The sequence below is a fragment of the Lynx canadensis genome, chromosome A2 (assembly GCF_007474595.2).
Source record: "Lynx canadensis isolate LIC74 chromosome A2, mLynCan4.pri.v2, whole genome shotgun sequence".
Classification (NCBI taxonomy): Eukaryota; Metazoa; Chordata; class Mammalia; order Carnivora; family Felidae; genus Lynx; species Lynx canadensis.
Genome location: NC_044304.2, coordinates 168498227 through 168515253, shown reverse-complemented (window position 1 = coordinate 168515253; position 17027 = coordinate 168498227). Strand labels below are relative to the sequence as shown.

The 17027-nt window shown below is 45.1% G+C and overlaps 1 protein-coding gene across 5 annotated transcripts in view; it reads left to right on the top strand.

Moving 5' to 3' along the window:
- The window catches only part of NCAPG2 (non-SMC condensin II complex subunit G2), a 65484-nt gene that overhangs the window by 34119 nt on the left and 14338 nt on the right, over positions 1 to 17027 (top strand). For all 5 annotated transcript variants that reach the window (XM_030308918.1, XM_030308917.1, XM_030308916.1 and 2 more), the window contains 10 exons: positions 3558 to 3780; positions 4009 to 4106; positions 8653 to 8826; positions 11067 to 11137; positions 12116 to 12266; positions 12385 to 12558; positions 13834 to 13950; positions 14037 to 14177; positions 14619 to 14718; positions 16079 to 16266. In XM_030308918.1, the coding sequence (XP_030164778.1) occupies positions 3558 to 3780; positions 4009 to 4106; positions 8653 to 8826; positions 11067 to 11137; positions 12116 to 12266; positions 12385 to 12558; positions 13834 to 13950; positions 14037 to 14177; positions 14619 to 14718; positions 16079 to 16266 (1437 nt within the window). The remainder of the gene's footprint in view (positions 1 to 3557; positions 3781 to 4008; positions 4107 to 8652; positions 8827 to 11066; positions 11138 to 12115; positions 12267 to 12384; positions 12559 to 13833; positions 13951 to 14036; positions 14178 to 14618; positions 14719 to 16078; positions 16267 to 17027) is intronic.

Genomic DNA, 17027 nt, shown 5'->3' with positions numbered 1-17027 from the left:
GTGCCACAGCTGTGAGGTCTCTGGAAGGGTTTGTGGGGTGTCCATGCTAGGACTCCTGGAAGATCAAGGCCACCAGTCGGTAAGCATGTGGAGAGGCAGCTAACAGGAAGTGGAAGTGGCTGATCGTCCACCATGTCAGGATGACTGGGGTCTGTTCTACACTGTCAGACACTGGTCATGCCTGGTGTTAGTAATGGACACAATTAGCATTTTAGAAGTGAAAGACCAGTTACGGATTTGCTTGCTTCCGTGTCTGTTGCAGATATCGGCCTGCTGGTGATATGTTTGCATAAAATAAAACCTCAGGTAATCGAAACAAAATGAATCAGAATCCTAGGCTAATCAGAATTGTTCTGCATTTTATTTTTTTTTTTAATGTTTCTTTTTTATTTATTTTGAGAAAGAGAGACAGAGCACGAGCAGGGGAGGGGCAGAGAGAGAGGATCCGAAGCAGGCTCCATGCTTAGCACAGAGCCTGAGCTGAAATCAAGAGCCAGACACTTAGCCAACTGAGCCATCCAGGTGCCCCTGCTCTGCATTTTATTTGAGAAAAGTGAATCAGAGAAAAACAAGCTAATATGGGGAGTTTCTGGAAAGGCAGACTTGCAGGAAATGTTAGTTTTAAGAGTCACACCTGGAACCTTGACATTTGGTAAAAGTGCTGATGGCTAGTTCCCATTCAAGATAGTCTAGTCTCCATGACGGCCCAGGAGTCAACTTTTTTTTTTTTTTTTTTCCCCAACGTTTTTTTATTTTTATTTTTGGGACAGAGAGAGACAGAGCATGAACGGGGGAGGGGCAGAGAGAGAGGGAGACACAGAATCGGAAACAGGCTCCAGGCTCTGAGCCATCAGCCCAGAGCCCGACGCGGGGCTCGAACTCCCGGACCGCGAGATCGTGACCTGGCTGAAGTCGGACGCCTAACCGACTGCGCCACCCAGGCGCCCCCAGGAGTCAACTTTTTAATGTGAATGGGGACAGTCATGAAAGACCTCTCAGGTACTGGCTCTGTGGCTGGGGTGTTGTGCTGGGCTCTGGGATGTTTCTTGGTTGTATTCCTTGTAGCCGGGTTGGAGCTCTGAGGTTTTGAGTCTTGAAGAGCCCCTGCTTACCTGAGTTCTCAAGGTGAGGACTTCCTCTTTCCTCTTGGGTTTCCCCTCTTGGGAACTGTGTTGCTGTGCACGTTCTGAAGTTGACATTTACTAATGGCAGAATTATCTTGACCCGCAAGTTCTCACGTGGGGAAAGTGTGATGCTCCTGCTGAGGGTACTGTTGCCCAGAGGAAGTCAGCAATCTGGAGGTATCCGCTCTGTCCCTTGGCCTATCTGCTTCCATTCTGCATCAGTGTATGGCCTGCACACCACTCTCGCCTGCCTTCCTGTGATGTTGCAGGCGGCTTAGTAGAGCAGGTGAACTGTCAGTCCATTCACTGGTTATTTTAGTCTTGGGTTGAATCTACTTTTGCATGGTTGTGAAATTGCACCGGATAGTTATGTGCACTTGAATGTTTTGGGAAGTGTTTTTTACTGATGTCGTTGTTACCCACAGATGTGCTGTTCAGGGCTGCATCTCAGTACATTCGCACTCAAAACCAGTGATCCATCTGGCCTGACACTCAGGCAGGAAGGGAGCAGGGGAGGTGGTCAAAGCTGTCAGATCCTTGGACTCATTGCCACCTTCTTCTCTTGAACCTCAAAAGCACTGCCTTTCACTTTTGAGTAAGAGTCTCCAGTCACTCTCTGAGTCAGTGCAGGAGTTAGTTGGCAGTGGGCTCTCTTCTGTGAAGATGCCTGCCCCTGGCAGGACAAGGGCTGAGAACACTGTCCCCTTTGTGTGGCTTACTGCTGGCAGCACGGGGGTGCTATTTGCTTCCCCCGGTACCAGCGTGAGTAGAAGTGTTTGGTGTGGGACTTGGGCTTAGTTATTGTCTTTACTCCAAAAGCTTTTTCAGAAGTACCATGAGGTGTCTGAGCAGAAGTGTCCTCGGACATTTCTGGGAGAAGTGATCAGTAGCGTCAGATGCTCAGAGGTTTCCTGTAAGGGGAGGCGTGAATGTGTTCATCTGGATTTTCAATAGGAGGTCATTATGATCTTGGCAAGAACAAGTTCAGTGAGGGTAGAAGCCATGTTTCTGTGGGTTGAGGTGTAGTGGGTAGGTAGAGGCGGGTTCCGGGGTGGGAGGTAAAGTGAGCTGCAAGAAGACAGGAAATTCAAGCAGAGTTTCATGGGGAGGCTTTTTGTTTTAGGGTTTGGAATGAGTTGAAAAATACTTAAATGCTGATGAGAAAGATCTAGCTGAAAAGACTGGAAAGAGGGACTGGCTGTTGGAGGCAGGTCTTCGAGGAGCATGCATGTCATGGTGTCCCCACTAGACAGGTGAGGAGACCACCAGATGCCAGCTGAGAAGTGACTGGGACAGGATTTGAACATTTCACCATGAGAATCTATTTGCTCTCTACTACTGTTTTTCTCTTGTCTGGAGTGTCTTGCTTACAAGTTTGGCCCTTTTCTGTAGGCGGTGGACAACTTTGAGGCTTTTGACTGGAGGGCTACGGGACAGTTGTGGCTGTGCAGCAGCTGTAAGGTGGGCTGGAGGAGGCCGGTGGTCATCTAGGCGAGCTGGCACTGCAGAGGGAGGCAGGGATGCGCCAGAGGGTGCTGCCCCCTGTGGGCAGTGGACCAGGTACCGCTGGGGTTCAGGGGTGATGCCTCTGTTCTCCACGGTACGGAATGGGGTGTCCACTTCAGCTTTCTGTGTCAAGACTGTTGTAAATTTTTCTATACACTTTTCACATCAGTGGGCTAAAAGTTATGGTGTTTTAGGAAATTTTTAAATTATTAGACTGATAGTCATAGCTATCATTTGAGAGTTTATACCGAGCATGATACTGATTAGTTATGATTAACCCTCTCAGCAGTGTTCTAGTTGGCACCTTGTATGTCAGTGCTTCTTTTTATATTTTTTTAAGTATTTATTTTGAGAGAGGGGGAGAGAGTGAGTGGGGGCCGGGGGGGGTGGGGAGGAGGAGTAGAGAGGGAGAGACAGAATCCCAAGCAGGCTCCACATGGGGCTCAAACTCACAAACCGTGAGATCATGACCTGAGTGGAAATCAAGAGCTGGGACACTCAACTGACTAAGCCACCCAGGTGCCCTTGTCAGTGCTTTTTTTTTTTTTTTTTTTTTTTTTTAATGTTTGTTTATTTTTGAGAGAGTGCTAGTGGGGGAAGGGTGGGGGGACAGAAGATCCAAAGCAGACTCTGTGCTGACAGCAGAGAGCTTGATGCGGAGCTCAAACTAACCTAAACTGAAATCAAGAGTCAGATGCTTAACCGTCTGAGCTGCCCAGGTGTTCCTGTCAGTGCTTTTTAAAATATTGGTTTATTCTAATTTCTGTACAGAAGAGTCACAGATTCTGGTGTAGTCATTTGAAATGAGTTTTTTTGGAATAGAAAAATTAGTTCCTTTTTGATTTTGCTCAGGAAATTTTGCTTAAAGTATTTTCAAGATTATAGGGACAATTGACTATTTTCCTTCTGTGTATGCTTTATATATAGTTTTGGAAAATATGCCCCATGGAGCATATTTTGGCTCGTCTGGAATCAGATTCCCGGCCTGTGTCTCGACGCCTGGTGAACCTCATCTTCAACTCTTTCCTGCCTGTGAACCAGCCCGAGGAGGTATGGTGCGAGCGCTGCGTCACACTGGTCCAGATGAACCACGCAGCTGCCAGGAAGTTCTATCAGCACGCCCACGAGCACACGGCCTGCACTAATATAGGTGCTGGACATTCACTTCTCAGTACTTGTTATATTGTCTGCCTGAAGCATAGTTAATGTTACTTGTCTTCAGTGTTGGTCATTTTAACGAGCTTCACGCTTGAATGCATTTCTTAATGATTTCCCTTACAATAATACTTTTAATTGTTTGGGATTATAATTTTACTATTAGAAAGATGGTTTTGTTGAAGAAACACAAATTAATTATTGATTATCTTAAACATTTTAGCAAAGCTGATTCATGTGATTCGCCATTGCTTGAATGCCTGCATCCGGAGGGCAGCACAAGAGGGCCACGAGGGCCACGAGGAGAGGGAGAAGGAGAACGTGAGTGCAGTCAGCTTGCCCTGGCCCAGCCACAGCTGCGGCCGAGTTATCTCGGTGAAGACTAGGCCCCGGCACCCATGCTGAGAGAAAGGCAGAACACTGGATCAAAGCTGGCATTCCCATGGAGTGTCATGTTAACAATATTTTATTTTCCATTTATTCCTTTACTATTGATAGTTCAACTAAATATTTTGGAAGGTCATAATTAATGTTTTTGAAAGAATTGCTCTGTATCCTTTGTAGTTTGTTGTGGGATTTGGGTAGTATTTAATACATAGGGAAGTTTATTACTGGTAACACCCTATCCCACATTTTCTTTGCCTTAAGGTTCTCTGTATATTTTAATTCAATGTAGGTGTAGCATACACCTGGATGGATTCCGGATGTTACCATATTTTATAATTAATGGGTAGTAGTGTTCTTAAGGGTTTACTGCTAGCCATTGCTGTAACAGTCTACTAGAAACATCTTGGGGTTGAATTTCTAGGAATAATCTTTATTTAGAATTGTCTTTTAAGCAGTAATTAATCAAAGGGGCTAGTTAGCTGCTATTTACTCAGAATCCAGAGTGACCCGATAAAAGAAATTTAAGACTTAGACATGCATTACTTATAAGCAGTATCTTAAGCTTATAAACAACTTTCATGCTTACGTACATCTAAAGTAAAATTTGGGGGTAGTTTTATAGTACCCACATAGATGAGAAACTGGTCTTTAAAAAAAGTCACAGGCACCTGGGTGGCTCAGTCAGCTGTCCAACTTCGGCTCAGGTCATGCATGATCTCAGGGTTCATGGGTTTGAGCCCCATGTGGGCCTTTGTGCTGGCAGCATGGAGCCTGCTTCAGATCCTATCTCCCTCCCTCTCTCTGCCCCTCCCTGGCTTCCCCGCTCATGTTCTCTCTCCCTCTCAAAAATAATAAACTTTAAAAAATAATAATAAAATAAATAAAAGTCCCAGAAGGGGCCTCTGCCTGGCTCAGTTAGGCAAGCATGTGACTCTTGATCTCAGGTTGTGAGTTCTTTTTTTTTTCCTTCTTCTTCTTTTAACATTTATTTATTTTTGAGAGACAGAGAGAGAGAGAGAGACAGAGTGTGAGCAGGGGAGGGGCAGAGAGAGAGAGGGAGACACAGAATCCGAAACAGGTTCCAGGCTCTGAGCTGTCAGTACAGAGCCCGATGCGGGGCTCAAACTCACAAACTGTGAGATCATGACTTGAGTTGAAGTCCGACACTTTAACCCACTGAGCCACCCAGGCGCCCCTAAGGGTTGTGAGTTCTAAGCCCCACATTGAGTGTGGAGCATACTTAGAAACAGGAAGTCATAAAAGACAATCTGCCCTTTTGCTGAAACATGGTACTGCATATAGGCCATGAGGAGAGGTCCGTGCATTGGTCTGACCCTGCCACACTCCCATCCTGTGTCTCACCACCTCTGACACAGGCCTTTTTCTTTTTTTTTTTTTTTTTTTTTTTTAATTTTTTTTCAACGTTTATTTATTTTTGGGACAGAGAGAGACAGAGCATGAATGGGGGAGGGGCAGAGAGAGAGAGGGAGACACAGAATCCGAAACAGGCTCCAGGCTCCGAGCCATCAGCCCAGAGCCCGACACGGGGCTCGAACTCACGGACCGCGAGATCGTGACCTGGCTGAAGTCGGACGCTTAACCGACTGCGCCACCCAGGCGCCCCAACACAGGCCTTTTTCTAGGAGAGGCTGACAGGTTTGCTTGGGGCTATAGCTGCAGCCTGGCCTGTTGGCCGGCCTGATGACTCCTGGATGCTCCCTGGGGCCTCCTGAGCCCATGCAGCTGGAGGCCCACCACTCCAGCAGCCCAGTCCCTGCTTAAACAAGTCGTCCTCAGTCCCAGTCAGGGAGGCAGATGTGGGATAAAGGAGAAGAGAGCAGAAAAGAGTGGGACTGGCTTTTATCCTGGCAGTGGGCCCTGACTAGCAGTTCCAGCCACTCACAGGCCTTCATGGCCTGGATTTGGGAAGCCTTCAGCCCAGGGCATTGGAGTTGGTTCTGCTTTTATGTTCGGTGGAATTTGAGTTCCTGCCTTCAGAGCTTTTCCCTCAATATACAGATCGGGCAGAACTTTTCAGGAAAGTGATCCCATGGCTGCTCGTACATCTTCAGAACCCTCAGCTGGAGATGCCAGCATGGTGGCCTCACTCCACTTTTGCAGGGCACGTGGGTTCACGGGATGGGAAGTGGACACAGTGATGCACAGGGAGCTGAGTGTCCTGGCTATGGAGCAAGCACAGCCTCTCTGTGGGCCACCCTCGCAAACTCACTCTGATGGTGGAAATGGTTTTGCAGAAGAGAAAAAACATGTTTGTGATGTATTAGTTGAGAGACTGTTCCATTTTTTTTTTTTTACATTTTATTTATTTATTTATTTATTTATTTATTTATTTATTTATTTATATTTTTGAGAGAGAGAGAGAGAGAGAGAGAGAGACAGAGCACGAGTTGGGGGAGAGGCAGAGGGAGAGGGAGATACAGAATCCAAAGCAGGCTCCAGGCTCTGAGCTGTCAGCACGGAGCCCGACGTGGGACTCGAACTCATGGACTGTGAGATCATGACGTGAGCTGAAGTAGGACGCTTAATCGACTGAGCCACCCAGGTGCCCTGAGACTATTAAGTTTTTTAAATATTGAAGGAACCCCATACCTCTGTTATTAGAAACCTAGGTATAACTGAGAAAGCTTGCATTTTACAACATTTTGGGTCAGTTTCTATATTAGTAGAAAACAGAAGAGTTTAGAAATATGTAGGACTGTTATAGTTTGTGCTAGACAAGAAGCACACTTTGTCATGTGGATATTCTCATTCTAAGAATATCTAGGTAGCTAAAAGCAAAATTTTTGAAGTCATTCTTTTACTCATTGCTAACTACTAACAATCAAAGATGTTCCCTGCTAAAATAAAAAATTGGCTTCCTATTTAATGAAATCTTACTTAGGAACTTAGCACATTTTTGTGAAAAAGCAGTGGTGGCTTTTTCTTGAGACTTTAATGATAAGGCTGCTATGCTAAACATTGGAATGGTAAAAAGTAAAGTTAAATACAGAATGGAATTTTGTCAATCTGTTATTTGTATCATTCTTTCAGTAGTTTCTAAGCCTTTAGTAGTTTGATTGCTTTTCAAATTTGGCCATAGCTCATTCGGAGTGTTAAGTGTGTAATGAAAAATCTAGATTTATGTAGAAGCCACTTTTGTTTTTTCTGTGTACCCTCAAGTTTCTTTTCTTTTTTAAAGTTTATTTATTTATTTAAGTAATCTCTACACCCAACATGGGGCTTGACCTCATGACCCTGAGATTAAGAGTTGCATGCTCTTTTGACTGAGCCAGCCAGGCTCCCCAAGTTTTGTTTTCTTTTAAACTATCTTTTCCCATTGCATTTGAGTAGATAGCATAGTACCAGTACCTGAAATGAATCCTCTTTTGTAGACCCTTTTCTGGAAATTGTCTGTAGTGGTTGTTGGCAAGTTATCAGACTGTGTTTGGTACAGTCCCATTCTAGGGCTGGCTAGCAGACCCCGTCAGTGTGTGTCCGAGCTGGTTGTGGCAGTGTGGGGCCTGTGTTCCGTACAGAAGAAGACGTACCCAGAGTGCATTTGTGGTTTCAGTGGAGCACTCAGAGGAACACAGCGGTGATTATTGCTTACAGCCAGCATAAGCTCAGAAGATGTGAAAGGTGTGTGAGGAAGCCCACGATCGAGTGGGAGTTGGTCATCATCAGCCCTTATACCAGAATTCGGGAGCTGGACCTACCAGGGCCACAGAGTGGAGTGCCTGGCAGACAGCCTGGGGTGATCTGATGGGGCTGAGTTTGTAGTGGAGTCTCAGTAGCAATCACATCTAAGTAAATCACATTTTACAGTTCTTCCCTCCTCCCCCAGTCTGTTCCCATCAAAGTTCATGGCGAGAAGTAACATCTTGCAACTTAGAAGATATAGTAAAAAAAGAAGATACAGTAAAAGAAAAATATGTTCTGTACTCACGTATTATGTCCTTAAAGATAATAGTTTACATTTTTATTTTTTAGAGGATTTTTTTTAATGTTTATTTTTGAGAGAGCGAGAGAGAGAGAGAGAGAGAGAGAGCGAGCATAAGCTGGGGAGGAGCAGAGAGAGAGGGAGACAGAGGATCTGAAGCAGGCTCCACACTGTCAGCATAGAGCCCAACTTGGAGCTCGAACCCCTGAACCGTGAGAACATGACCTGAGCTGAGGCTGGACGCTTGACTGACTAAGCCCCCCAGGCGCCCCAAGGATTTTTAATTCATATAAACTGTTTATTGAAAGGATATAGTGTTAATTTAGCATTTACTTCTTGAATGGGTTTTTAAAGACCTTCACCTCTAGTAGAGATTTTCAAATAGAAGACAAAGTCCTTTTTAGGAAATGAAAATAGATTTGGTATACTTCACATTCTGCTTTAGGTCTGGAATTCTGGCATGTACTTTTAACGATAAAGCTGTTATCATAATGGTTGTTATGATTTGATTCTGTCACAATCCATTTATTTGTATCTCAGGTTCTGGACAAAACACTGTCTGTAAGTGATGTTGCATCCATGGCTGGTTTATTAGAAATCGTTGTAATTCTCTGGAAAAGTATTCATAGAAGTATGGAAAATAACAAAGAAGCCAGAGTTTACACCATTAACAAGTTTGCCTCTGTGCTCCCTGAGTACCTGAAAGTCTTTAAGGTAAGGCTGCTCACACAGCGGGCAGGCGTGTTAAGATTACATTTGTGCAGAATTAGCAGAAGTGCCCGGCACACTTACCTGTCTGGACCTAGTTTGTCATCTGTAAGTGAGGAATACTGACCCAGCTCTTACCTGGCAGGATAGGTGGCCTCTTGGCCTTTCTCGAGGGTGGAGGCCATATGTCTTTCAGCCTCATTTCCCCAGCACGGAGGGAAATGTGGGTGTAAGTGCTCAGCCTTTGTGTCTTTAATGATCTGTAACACTATTTGGGAATGTAGTGTGATTAGCAGGGATTGAGAAAGAGGAGTCTGCTAACATGATGCCATAGCCACAGAGTTTTGTGGGCACTTGTAGGCATTTGATGGCACACTGTAAGCAGATGGGTTTCTGAAGTGTTTGAGTTGTGTCTGCAAATAGAATCACATACATAACTTCTATTTTGATGAAGGAAACTCTTTTTATTTCTTGACTCTTTACTTCTTTTTTTAAAAAAATATTTTTTTAACACTTATTCATTTTTGAGAGACAGAGAGAGAATATGAGTGGGGAAGGGCAGAGAGAGGAAGACACAGAATCTGAGGCAGGCTCCAGGCTCTGAGCTGTCAGCACAGAGCCCGACACAGGGCTCGAACCCACAAACTGTGAGATCAGAGCCGAAGTTGGACACTTAACCAGCTGTGACTTTTTACTTCTGAGGGAAGTTTATTATTTCCAAAACAAAAATAAGATTGTGCTAGAAATACATATTTACTCCCAGTTATAAAGAAAGCATGGTTTAAATATAGAAAGACCGTAGGTTTTATGAAACATCCTTCTCTTGCTAAATTTTACTTCTGGGCTCTTCCAAAACTGCTTATGTGACCTTGACCTCTTAGCTTTTCTGAGCTGCACTTCTGTGATTGTCAAGTGTCTGAGCTTCATTGTGCCCCTGAAATGCAACTGTGACCTGTCAGGAAGGTAAATAATCTGAATTGCCAAAGTTATTAGTACATTTAAAAGCTCAAATAATTACATTGGGCCATGAAAACAGCATTATCTCTGAATTCTCAGCAGATAACACAGAGGCCCATAGGGTACAGGACGAGGTGACAAATGAGTACTGCGTCCTGCAGGCATATAGGGACCTAAGGAAGGCAGCTAATTAATTCAGTTCCAGATGATTCAGGCAAGAGAGCTTCTCTGCCCTCAGTTGCTCAGAGAACCTTGTGGGCATCCTTGTAAGTGAAAAAACAATCTATTACTCAGAGTAGAATTAGCGGTAATTATCAGTCTACTTTTATAATATTAAGAAAATATTTTCTTCATTGGGAGTTGGGAGTAAGGGTGGGTTCCCTCCAACTGAATGCAGATTATTTGCAGATCAAATTTTGATGTTGCACTTGTTACCGTTTCATGTATATTTTCAGGAAAATTGTTATTTTTTTTTTCTGTTAGGATCCATCATCTCTTATTCTCCCAGCCAACCAAGAATCTTTTTTATTAAGTGTTCTTGATTGGGCCTGGTCCACTTTTTGTTATGGTGTCATCACAGTAATACTGGTGTAGTTAGAGCTTATTAAGTGTCACCATGTACTGGGCGCTGTTGTTGGCTCTGCCCTGTGTGCCCTACCCGGTCCTCCCAACAGCCCTTTCCCCTTTGGCAGAGGAGGAAACAGACCTCAGAGGCTGCCTCCTTCTCTGTGCTGTTCCAGCTGGTAAAACTGTGGAGTCTGATTGCACCTAGATTTGGCTTGGTAACTCTAAAGCCTGTACATTTTCCATTAAACTATTCTGTCTCCCCAAATATTTTCTGATTATTTTATGGAAAAATTATTTTCTGACTAGTTTCATTCTCTTGACATTTATTTTTAGGATTCTGAGTGTACAGAGTTAATTTTTTTTCTCTTTCAACAGTATTGTGTTTAAAATAGAAGTATATGCCTTGATAGCAAAGAATTGGTCTATTCTGGTTACCAGTGTATCCCTGGGATCTAGGTTGGCAACTCGTACGCAGTAGGTGCTTAATCAATATTTGCACAGATTAATACATCACACAAAGTGGTAAAATGTCACGTAAAACTTTGAAGCTGCTTATCAGACATGAGGCTGAGCAGTAGGTCTAAGTGTCCCCATGAGCACTGAGAGGAATGCTATGGTTCCTACTGAGCAGTCTGCAGACCCTTTACTAGGAAGTTGTACAGAGAGCCTTTCACAACGTCATCAGGTTTAAATACCCTTTTTTCCCCTTTGTATGCTTTTAGGATGATCGCTGCAAGATTCCTTTATTTATGCTCATGTCCTTTATGCCAGCCTCTGCTGTGCCCGCCTTCAGGTACCCTCTCTTGGGACGGTGGTGGGCCGGGAACCCTGCCAGTGTTGTGCTCTATTATTCGTGTGAGGTTCAGCAGACGGCCCCACTTCAGCTTCCAGCTCACAGCGGTGGCGGGAGAGCCGCAGGATGCAGTTTCCACTGGGCTCTGCAGTCGCTGAGGGATCAGAGCCCACGTGGAACATAAGCTGTGGGCTCCACCATGTGGGGGGTCTGTTTGGCAAGCCTGCATGTGGGGCTCTGGGGCTGCGAGGCCTGCACGTCTGCATGTGGCCGCCTGGGCGAGGTGTGCCGAGGGCGCGGAGTGCACATGGGCTAGGGGCCTGGTGTGGATGGAGGGGCGTGAGGAGCTGGTAGTTTCCTGTCAGCTGTGCCGGAGGACAGCCCTGTGGAGGTGGTGGATCGGGTAAGATAGGTTATTGAGATTAATTATGCCTGTTTTTCTTTACTTTTTTAAAGGCGGCTGTCAGAAAATTTGAGATGACCTAAGTGCTTGCTTTTGTGGCTCGTGCTGCATTTTCACTGGATAGCGTTGTTCTAGAGTGTCGCTTATTATCTCAGCAAAAATGACTCGTGTTAATTCATATTTGTGAAAAAATGGATGTTCTGATGCTGAACAAAAATTCTTTCCCAAGCACTAGGAATCTTTGCTCCAGGGTCTGAAAGAGCTGACAGAAAAGAAGGTCTGGGGGTCTCATGGCCCTGGCACGTCCTTGATAACTTAACACTTGTATCGGACAGCCTTGGCCTCCGTGTTCCTAAAGCTGTGTTCACATTCAGCCTTTTATGTTGGGACCGAGCCCGAGTAGTAACTGTGGGAAAGCTGTATTTACTCCTGCAGCGGAGGAGGTCTGGGTGTTCTATGGTGGGAAGGCCTTATGTACCCCCACTTGTTTAGCTTTATTTTTTTACCTTTTTGAAAAGTGGGAAATGGTTAGGGAATCAATGTTAGGTCTGATTTTATGCATTTGACGTTTTCAGCTGTGGTGTGATTTCCACATTAAGAAACCAAGAGGAAGGAGGAGCAGACAAGCGCTGTTGTACTTTGTTGGACTGTCTCTGCTCCTGGGGACAAGTGGGACACATTCTGGAACTCGTTTGTGACTGGCTGCCAGAACAGCCCCAGAGCAAGGTATTTTTGTGTCTTGTTCCTTTAAAATTGCTGGATGAGGACACGTGTGTGTTAGAAAATCATATGCTTTCCTGGGAACATGTGTTTTAATTGCCAGTTTATCGCTGTATTCTTTCAGAGTAACTCAGCATCTAAACGGAAAGTGCAGATCCATGATACACGCCCTGTAAAACCTGATTTGGCGCTGGTTTACGTAGAGTATTTGCTCACCCATCCAAAGAATCGGCAGTGCTTGCTCTCTGCTCCCCGGAAGAAACTTAACCACCTCTTGAAAGCGCTTGAAATGTCAAAGGTAACTTTATAGAACAGATGAGGAAAGTTGAGGGAGCCCATGCAATTAGGAGTGAAAAATAAGACCCAGACTTTTCATACTTAGAGTGTAAAATTTTTCTAGCTGGAAAGGAGTTAAGAGTTATCTAAGCCCCTCCTTCAATTGTAGATGAAGACATGAGACGCAGATGACTAACGTGGTGGGGGGTGGGGGGGCGAGACGGGGGCCAGGTCACAGTTCTGGGCCTTCGGAAAACCCTGTTTCTCAGAACATGCCAGTCCATAGGAAGGCTTCTTCCTTCTCTTCTTTACCTTCTCTTGCTTTACCTACTCTTACGCATGGATGCCGGAATACTAGTTTACCCTCACAGTCCTTGGCAAGCTTTTCCAGGAATCTTTGGAGAGTGTTTCCTGTGAATTCAGCATTTCCTTCTTCCTTACTGGCTTCTGGCCATATCCTCCAGCACCAGCCCTCAGAGACAGCCTCTGGTACTGCCGTGGAGTTTGGTCGGGCCAGAGGCAGAGCCTCCAGTGCTCAGCATGGGCATCAGATGACGAAAGGGAGGGAGAGGTCTGAAGGAGGAAAAGGAGGCGCACAGTCATCCAGGGAAGGAGATGGACCACGGCTGATGCCCAGGCATGGGTAGGCAGTGCTGGGATTTTGCCCGTGGACTAAGCTGAGCACTGGCTGTGCTGCTGTCCAAAAATTAAGGCTGCCTATGGGTTCTGGGAAAGACGGGTGGGGGCATTCCCTACAGGCTTTGCTACTAGGGGCACAGAGGGTATCCCCACCTACTAACGCTGATGGAACCTCCTCCCTCTTCATGTGACAGCCAGACACAGACTCCCATAAGCTTCCCAGCACTAAGGCCTTGCTCCTTTAGGGTACAAGGTTAGGGAGCTGTGGGTGTGCTAAGGCTCTGGCCCTTCCTGAGCCCCGAGAGGATCATTCCTGGGAAGAGCTGCCTTTCTTCCTCTTTCCTCAGGCGGGCTGTCCTGTCCTGGTCAGGAGCAGGTCAGAATTTGCCCCAGGGGCAAACGCTTTGTGTGCTTGATCCTGACTGTTCTTGGGCAATGACTATTACGAGTTTTTACCTTGTTTTAGAAGGGGTAGGGGTGTTGGAAGGGAGAGAAGGGAAGACTACATTTCTCAGAAAGTTCTGTTGTGTTATTAAAGCACCTCCACTGCTCCAGGGTGTCACCCTCCCACTGTAACTGTGTGTGAAGTTAGTCAGGTCGTCCTCACTTACACCGTGGAACGTGGCCACGGATTTTTTTTTTTTTTTTTGTCTTGCAGGCAGATCTGGAATCAATTTTGCAGTCGCCAGGTGGGAAACCTCACAACTTTAATGAAGCGATGGCTCTGCGAGCCTTCAGCCTACACTGCCGGCTGAGTATTCATCTTCAGCACAAGGTGAGTGTGTGCCTGGCTGTGTCCCAATACGAAGTGTGTTGGCAATACTGGTTCTGGTACTAATTTGTCTTTCTGTTGTTGGACAGTTCTGCTCAGAAGGAAAAGTTTACCTGTCCATTTTGGAAGACACTGGGTTTTGGTTAGAAAACAAAGTTCTATCTTTTATCCAAGATCAAGAAGAAGAATATCTCAAGCTTCACAGGGTTGTTTACCAGCAGATTATCCAGGTTAGAAGTCTTTAAACATGGAAACCTTCTCTTCACCAAGTTCGTGATGTGGTTTCAGATTTTATTTTCTATCTTAAAGTTGTAACTTGGATAGTAGTGTTGCTCTTCTTAAATACTCACAGTGTCATTTCAGCATCTAGAGTTTGTCTTTTCCCAAAACATAAACCGTGTAATTTTTATGTAATCTTATACATTGCATGTAATAGGTGTTCAGTAATGTTTGTGGAATTACATAAAATGGGTTTCCAGATTTCTTATGGAAATAAAAATGAGAACTAAAGTATCTTTATGAAAATTCTTCTGTAAAACATCTTTATTAATACCTGCCTTAAGAGATCATTAGTAGTACAAGCAGATATTCGAAGTTTTGCAAGGCTGGATTTATTCCCCTTTTTTGGCTTTCAGTAGCCTCTGTTTAAGGTAAATCTGTGTGTCTTACAGACCTACCTGATGGTGTGTAAAGACGTTGTGATGGTCGGCCTTGGCGATTATAAGTTTCAGATACAACTTTTACAATGGAGTCTCGGAATCATGCAAACAGGTATACTTCATTCATTAAAGAACATGTTTAAAGCAATTAATAACCAAACCAGCCCCTCCCTTGGTCACTTTGCTGATCAGGACTCTTGCTTTCAGGTGACAGATAGGCAATGCAAACTAGCAGATGCCAAAAAAGGAATTTACAGACTGATGCAGCTAGGAGGTTCACACGTGTCAGGGCACCTGGGTGGCCCCGTTAGTTAAGTGTCTGACTCTTTATCTCAGCCCAGGTCTTGATCTCAGGGCTGTGAGTTCAAGCCTCCCATTGGGTTCCACACGGGGTGTTGAAGCCTACTTAAAAAACAAACAAACAGAACAAAACAAAGGTGCTTCTGGTGTCAGACATGCCTGAGTCCACAGAGTTTTTCTCACGAGGACCTTAGGATTCTCCTCCCTGTGGTTTGCCTAATTGTCAAGTGACTTTGCAGCGTGGTGGGCTTGTGCAGTGGCAGCCCCCAGCCTGTTTGCTTGCCACATGGGGGGTGTGAGTAGGGTTCTTTAATGCCCCCTCAGAACCACTGGGAAGTTGCTATTCCCCCAAAGACCTATAGTAACTAACACCGCGAGGTCTGTGCTTGCACACTAGGTACTAATTTAAATGTGTTTAATGAGTGAGTGAGAGGTCGGCTTCCTTCCAGCTGGTCTGGGCAGAGCTGGACTGAGTGATTACCTGGAGGTCACAGCCCCATCACTTGATGGCATGAGGAGTGGTGCTATGATCCAGGCTTTCCCCCCTGCCTCTCATCAATGCGTAAGAGTAGGTAAAGCGAGAGAAGGGCAGGAAGAAGCCTTCCTACAGACTGGCATGTTCTGAGAAACAGGGTTTTCCGCAGGCCCAGAACTGTGACCTGGCCCCCGTCTCGCTTTATCAAATTAATGCAACACAGTAAAGGAAGTGATTTGGAAGAGAAAAACAACTGATAAACTACAGTGTTAGAAATTTAACAGAGTTGGCCTATGAGATTTGTAAATCACATTTTGAAAGTTCTTGGGCCGTCCCTCTCAGACTTAGAGCTGGTGTTAATGTTGCCATTACATGAGAAAATAAGACATGTTCTCTAATCCAGGTGTTCAGGGGACCACGCTGTCTCCACGTGTAGTGAGCCTGGTTCTTAGTGGCTCAGTTAAATATGCTGTTACTGTTGTTGAAGGTATTGGCATTATAATTAAAGGGAGTAAGATTTTAAATTTATTTGTTAAATTTTATATGTATTCAAATTTAGGATAATCTGATCAACCTGGTATTGGCTTACCAGTAACAATTTTAAGTTACCGTAATATACACGTGTTGTGTGAAAAGCGTAGTAATCTCAGCTAAATTTTGTGGTTAGATAACTGCTTTTTTCTAATTTTCTTTCTAGTGAAGGGATTCTTTTATGTGTCATTACTTCTTGGCATTCTGAAAGAGGTAACTGGAAGTTCCTTGATACAGAAACCAGATTCAGATGAAGAAGCTGTGACGCTGTTCGATACGGTCCAGAAAGTATTTCAGAAAATGTTGGAATGTATGGCACGGAGCTTCAGGAAGCAGCCAGAAGAAGGCCTACGGGTACTCCTGCCTTCCCGGGCCGGGCTGTTGGTCAATAGACGGCCAGTGTTGGCCAGGCAGACAGGGGTGCATGGGGATGTGTCGTCTCACACACGGGCTCAGTTAGCATTCGCGGGTGCGGTTGGGCTGTTGGGTGGGGTGCAGCTTGGTGTGGGAGGTAAGTTACAGGGCGCTGGCCTTCTGGTGCTGCCCCTGACTTCCTTCAGAGCATGGTGCGGTCAGAGAGGAGATGCCGTGCCGTCTGTGCCTGGCTCGGGAGGTCCAAGAGCCCACCTCCGACTCTTAGTCTTGGAACAGGTTTTAATGAGCCCAGCTCAGCAGGCCAACAGCAAGAGAGAGAGTCCTCTGCCAGGCAGGACAGGAAGCCCAGAACTACTTGCAACGGGCTTGTGAATACTCCGTTGTTATTTCACAGAGTTTTCCAATTAAAATATACTTTTGAGAATGCTGGTTTTGATTATTCGTAGATGACGAGGACTTTCCTCAGATGAGATACTGATTTCCGTCATAGACTACCCTCTCATTACCTGTCAGTGTCCCCTCACTGGGAGTGAGAGTCACAGAGCTGGAAGGGCCTGGGGGTCCCTTGCTGGTAAAAGCTTTTGTGAAGTAGGGTTCTTGAGTAGCCAGTTCATGTGGGAAATACTGACCCATGTGCCATACTTGCTTTACTCCTAAAATCATACTGTCATTGGATAGGGCCAGTCTTTGTTTTCTTTCTTTCTTTCTTTTTTTTTTTTAATGTTTATTTTTAAGAGAGA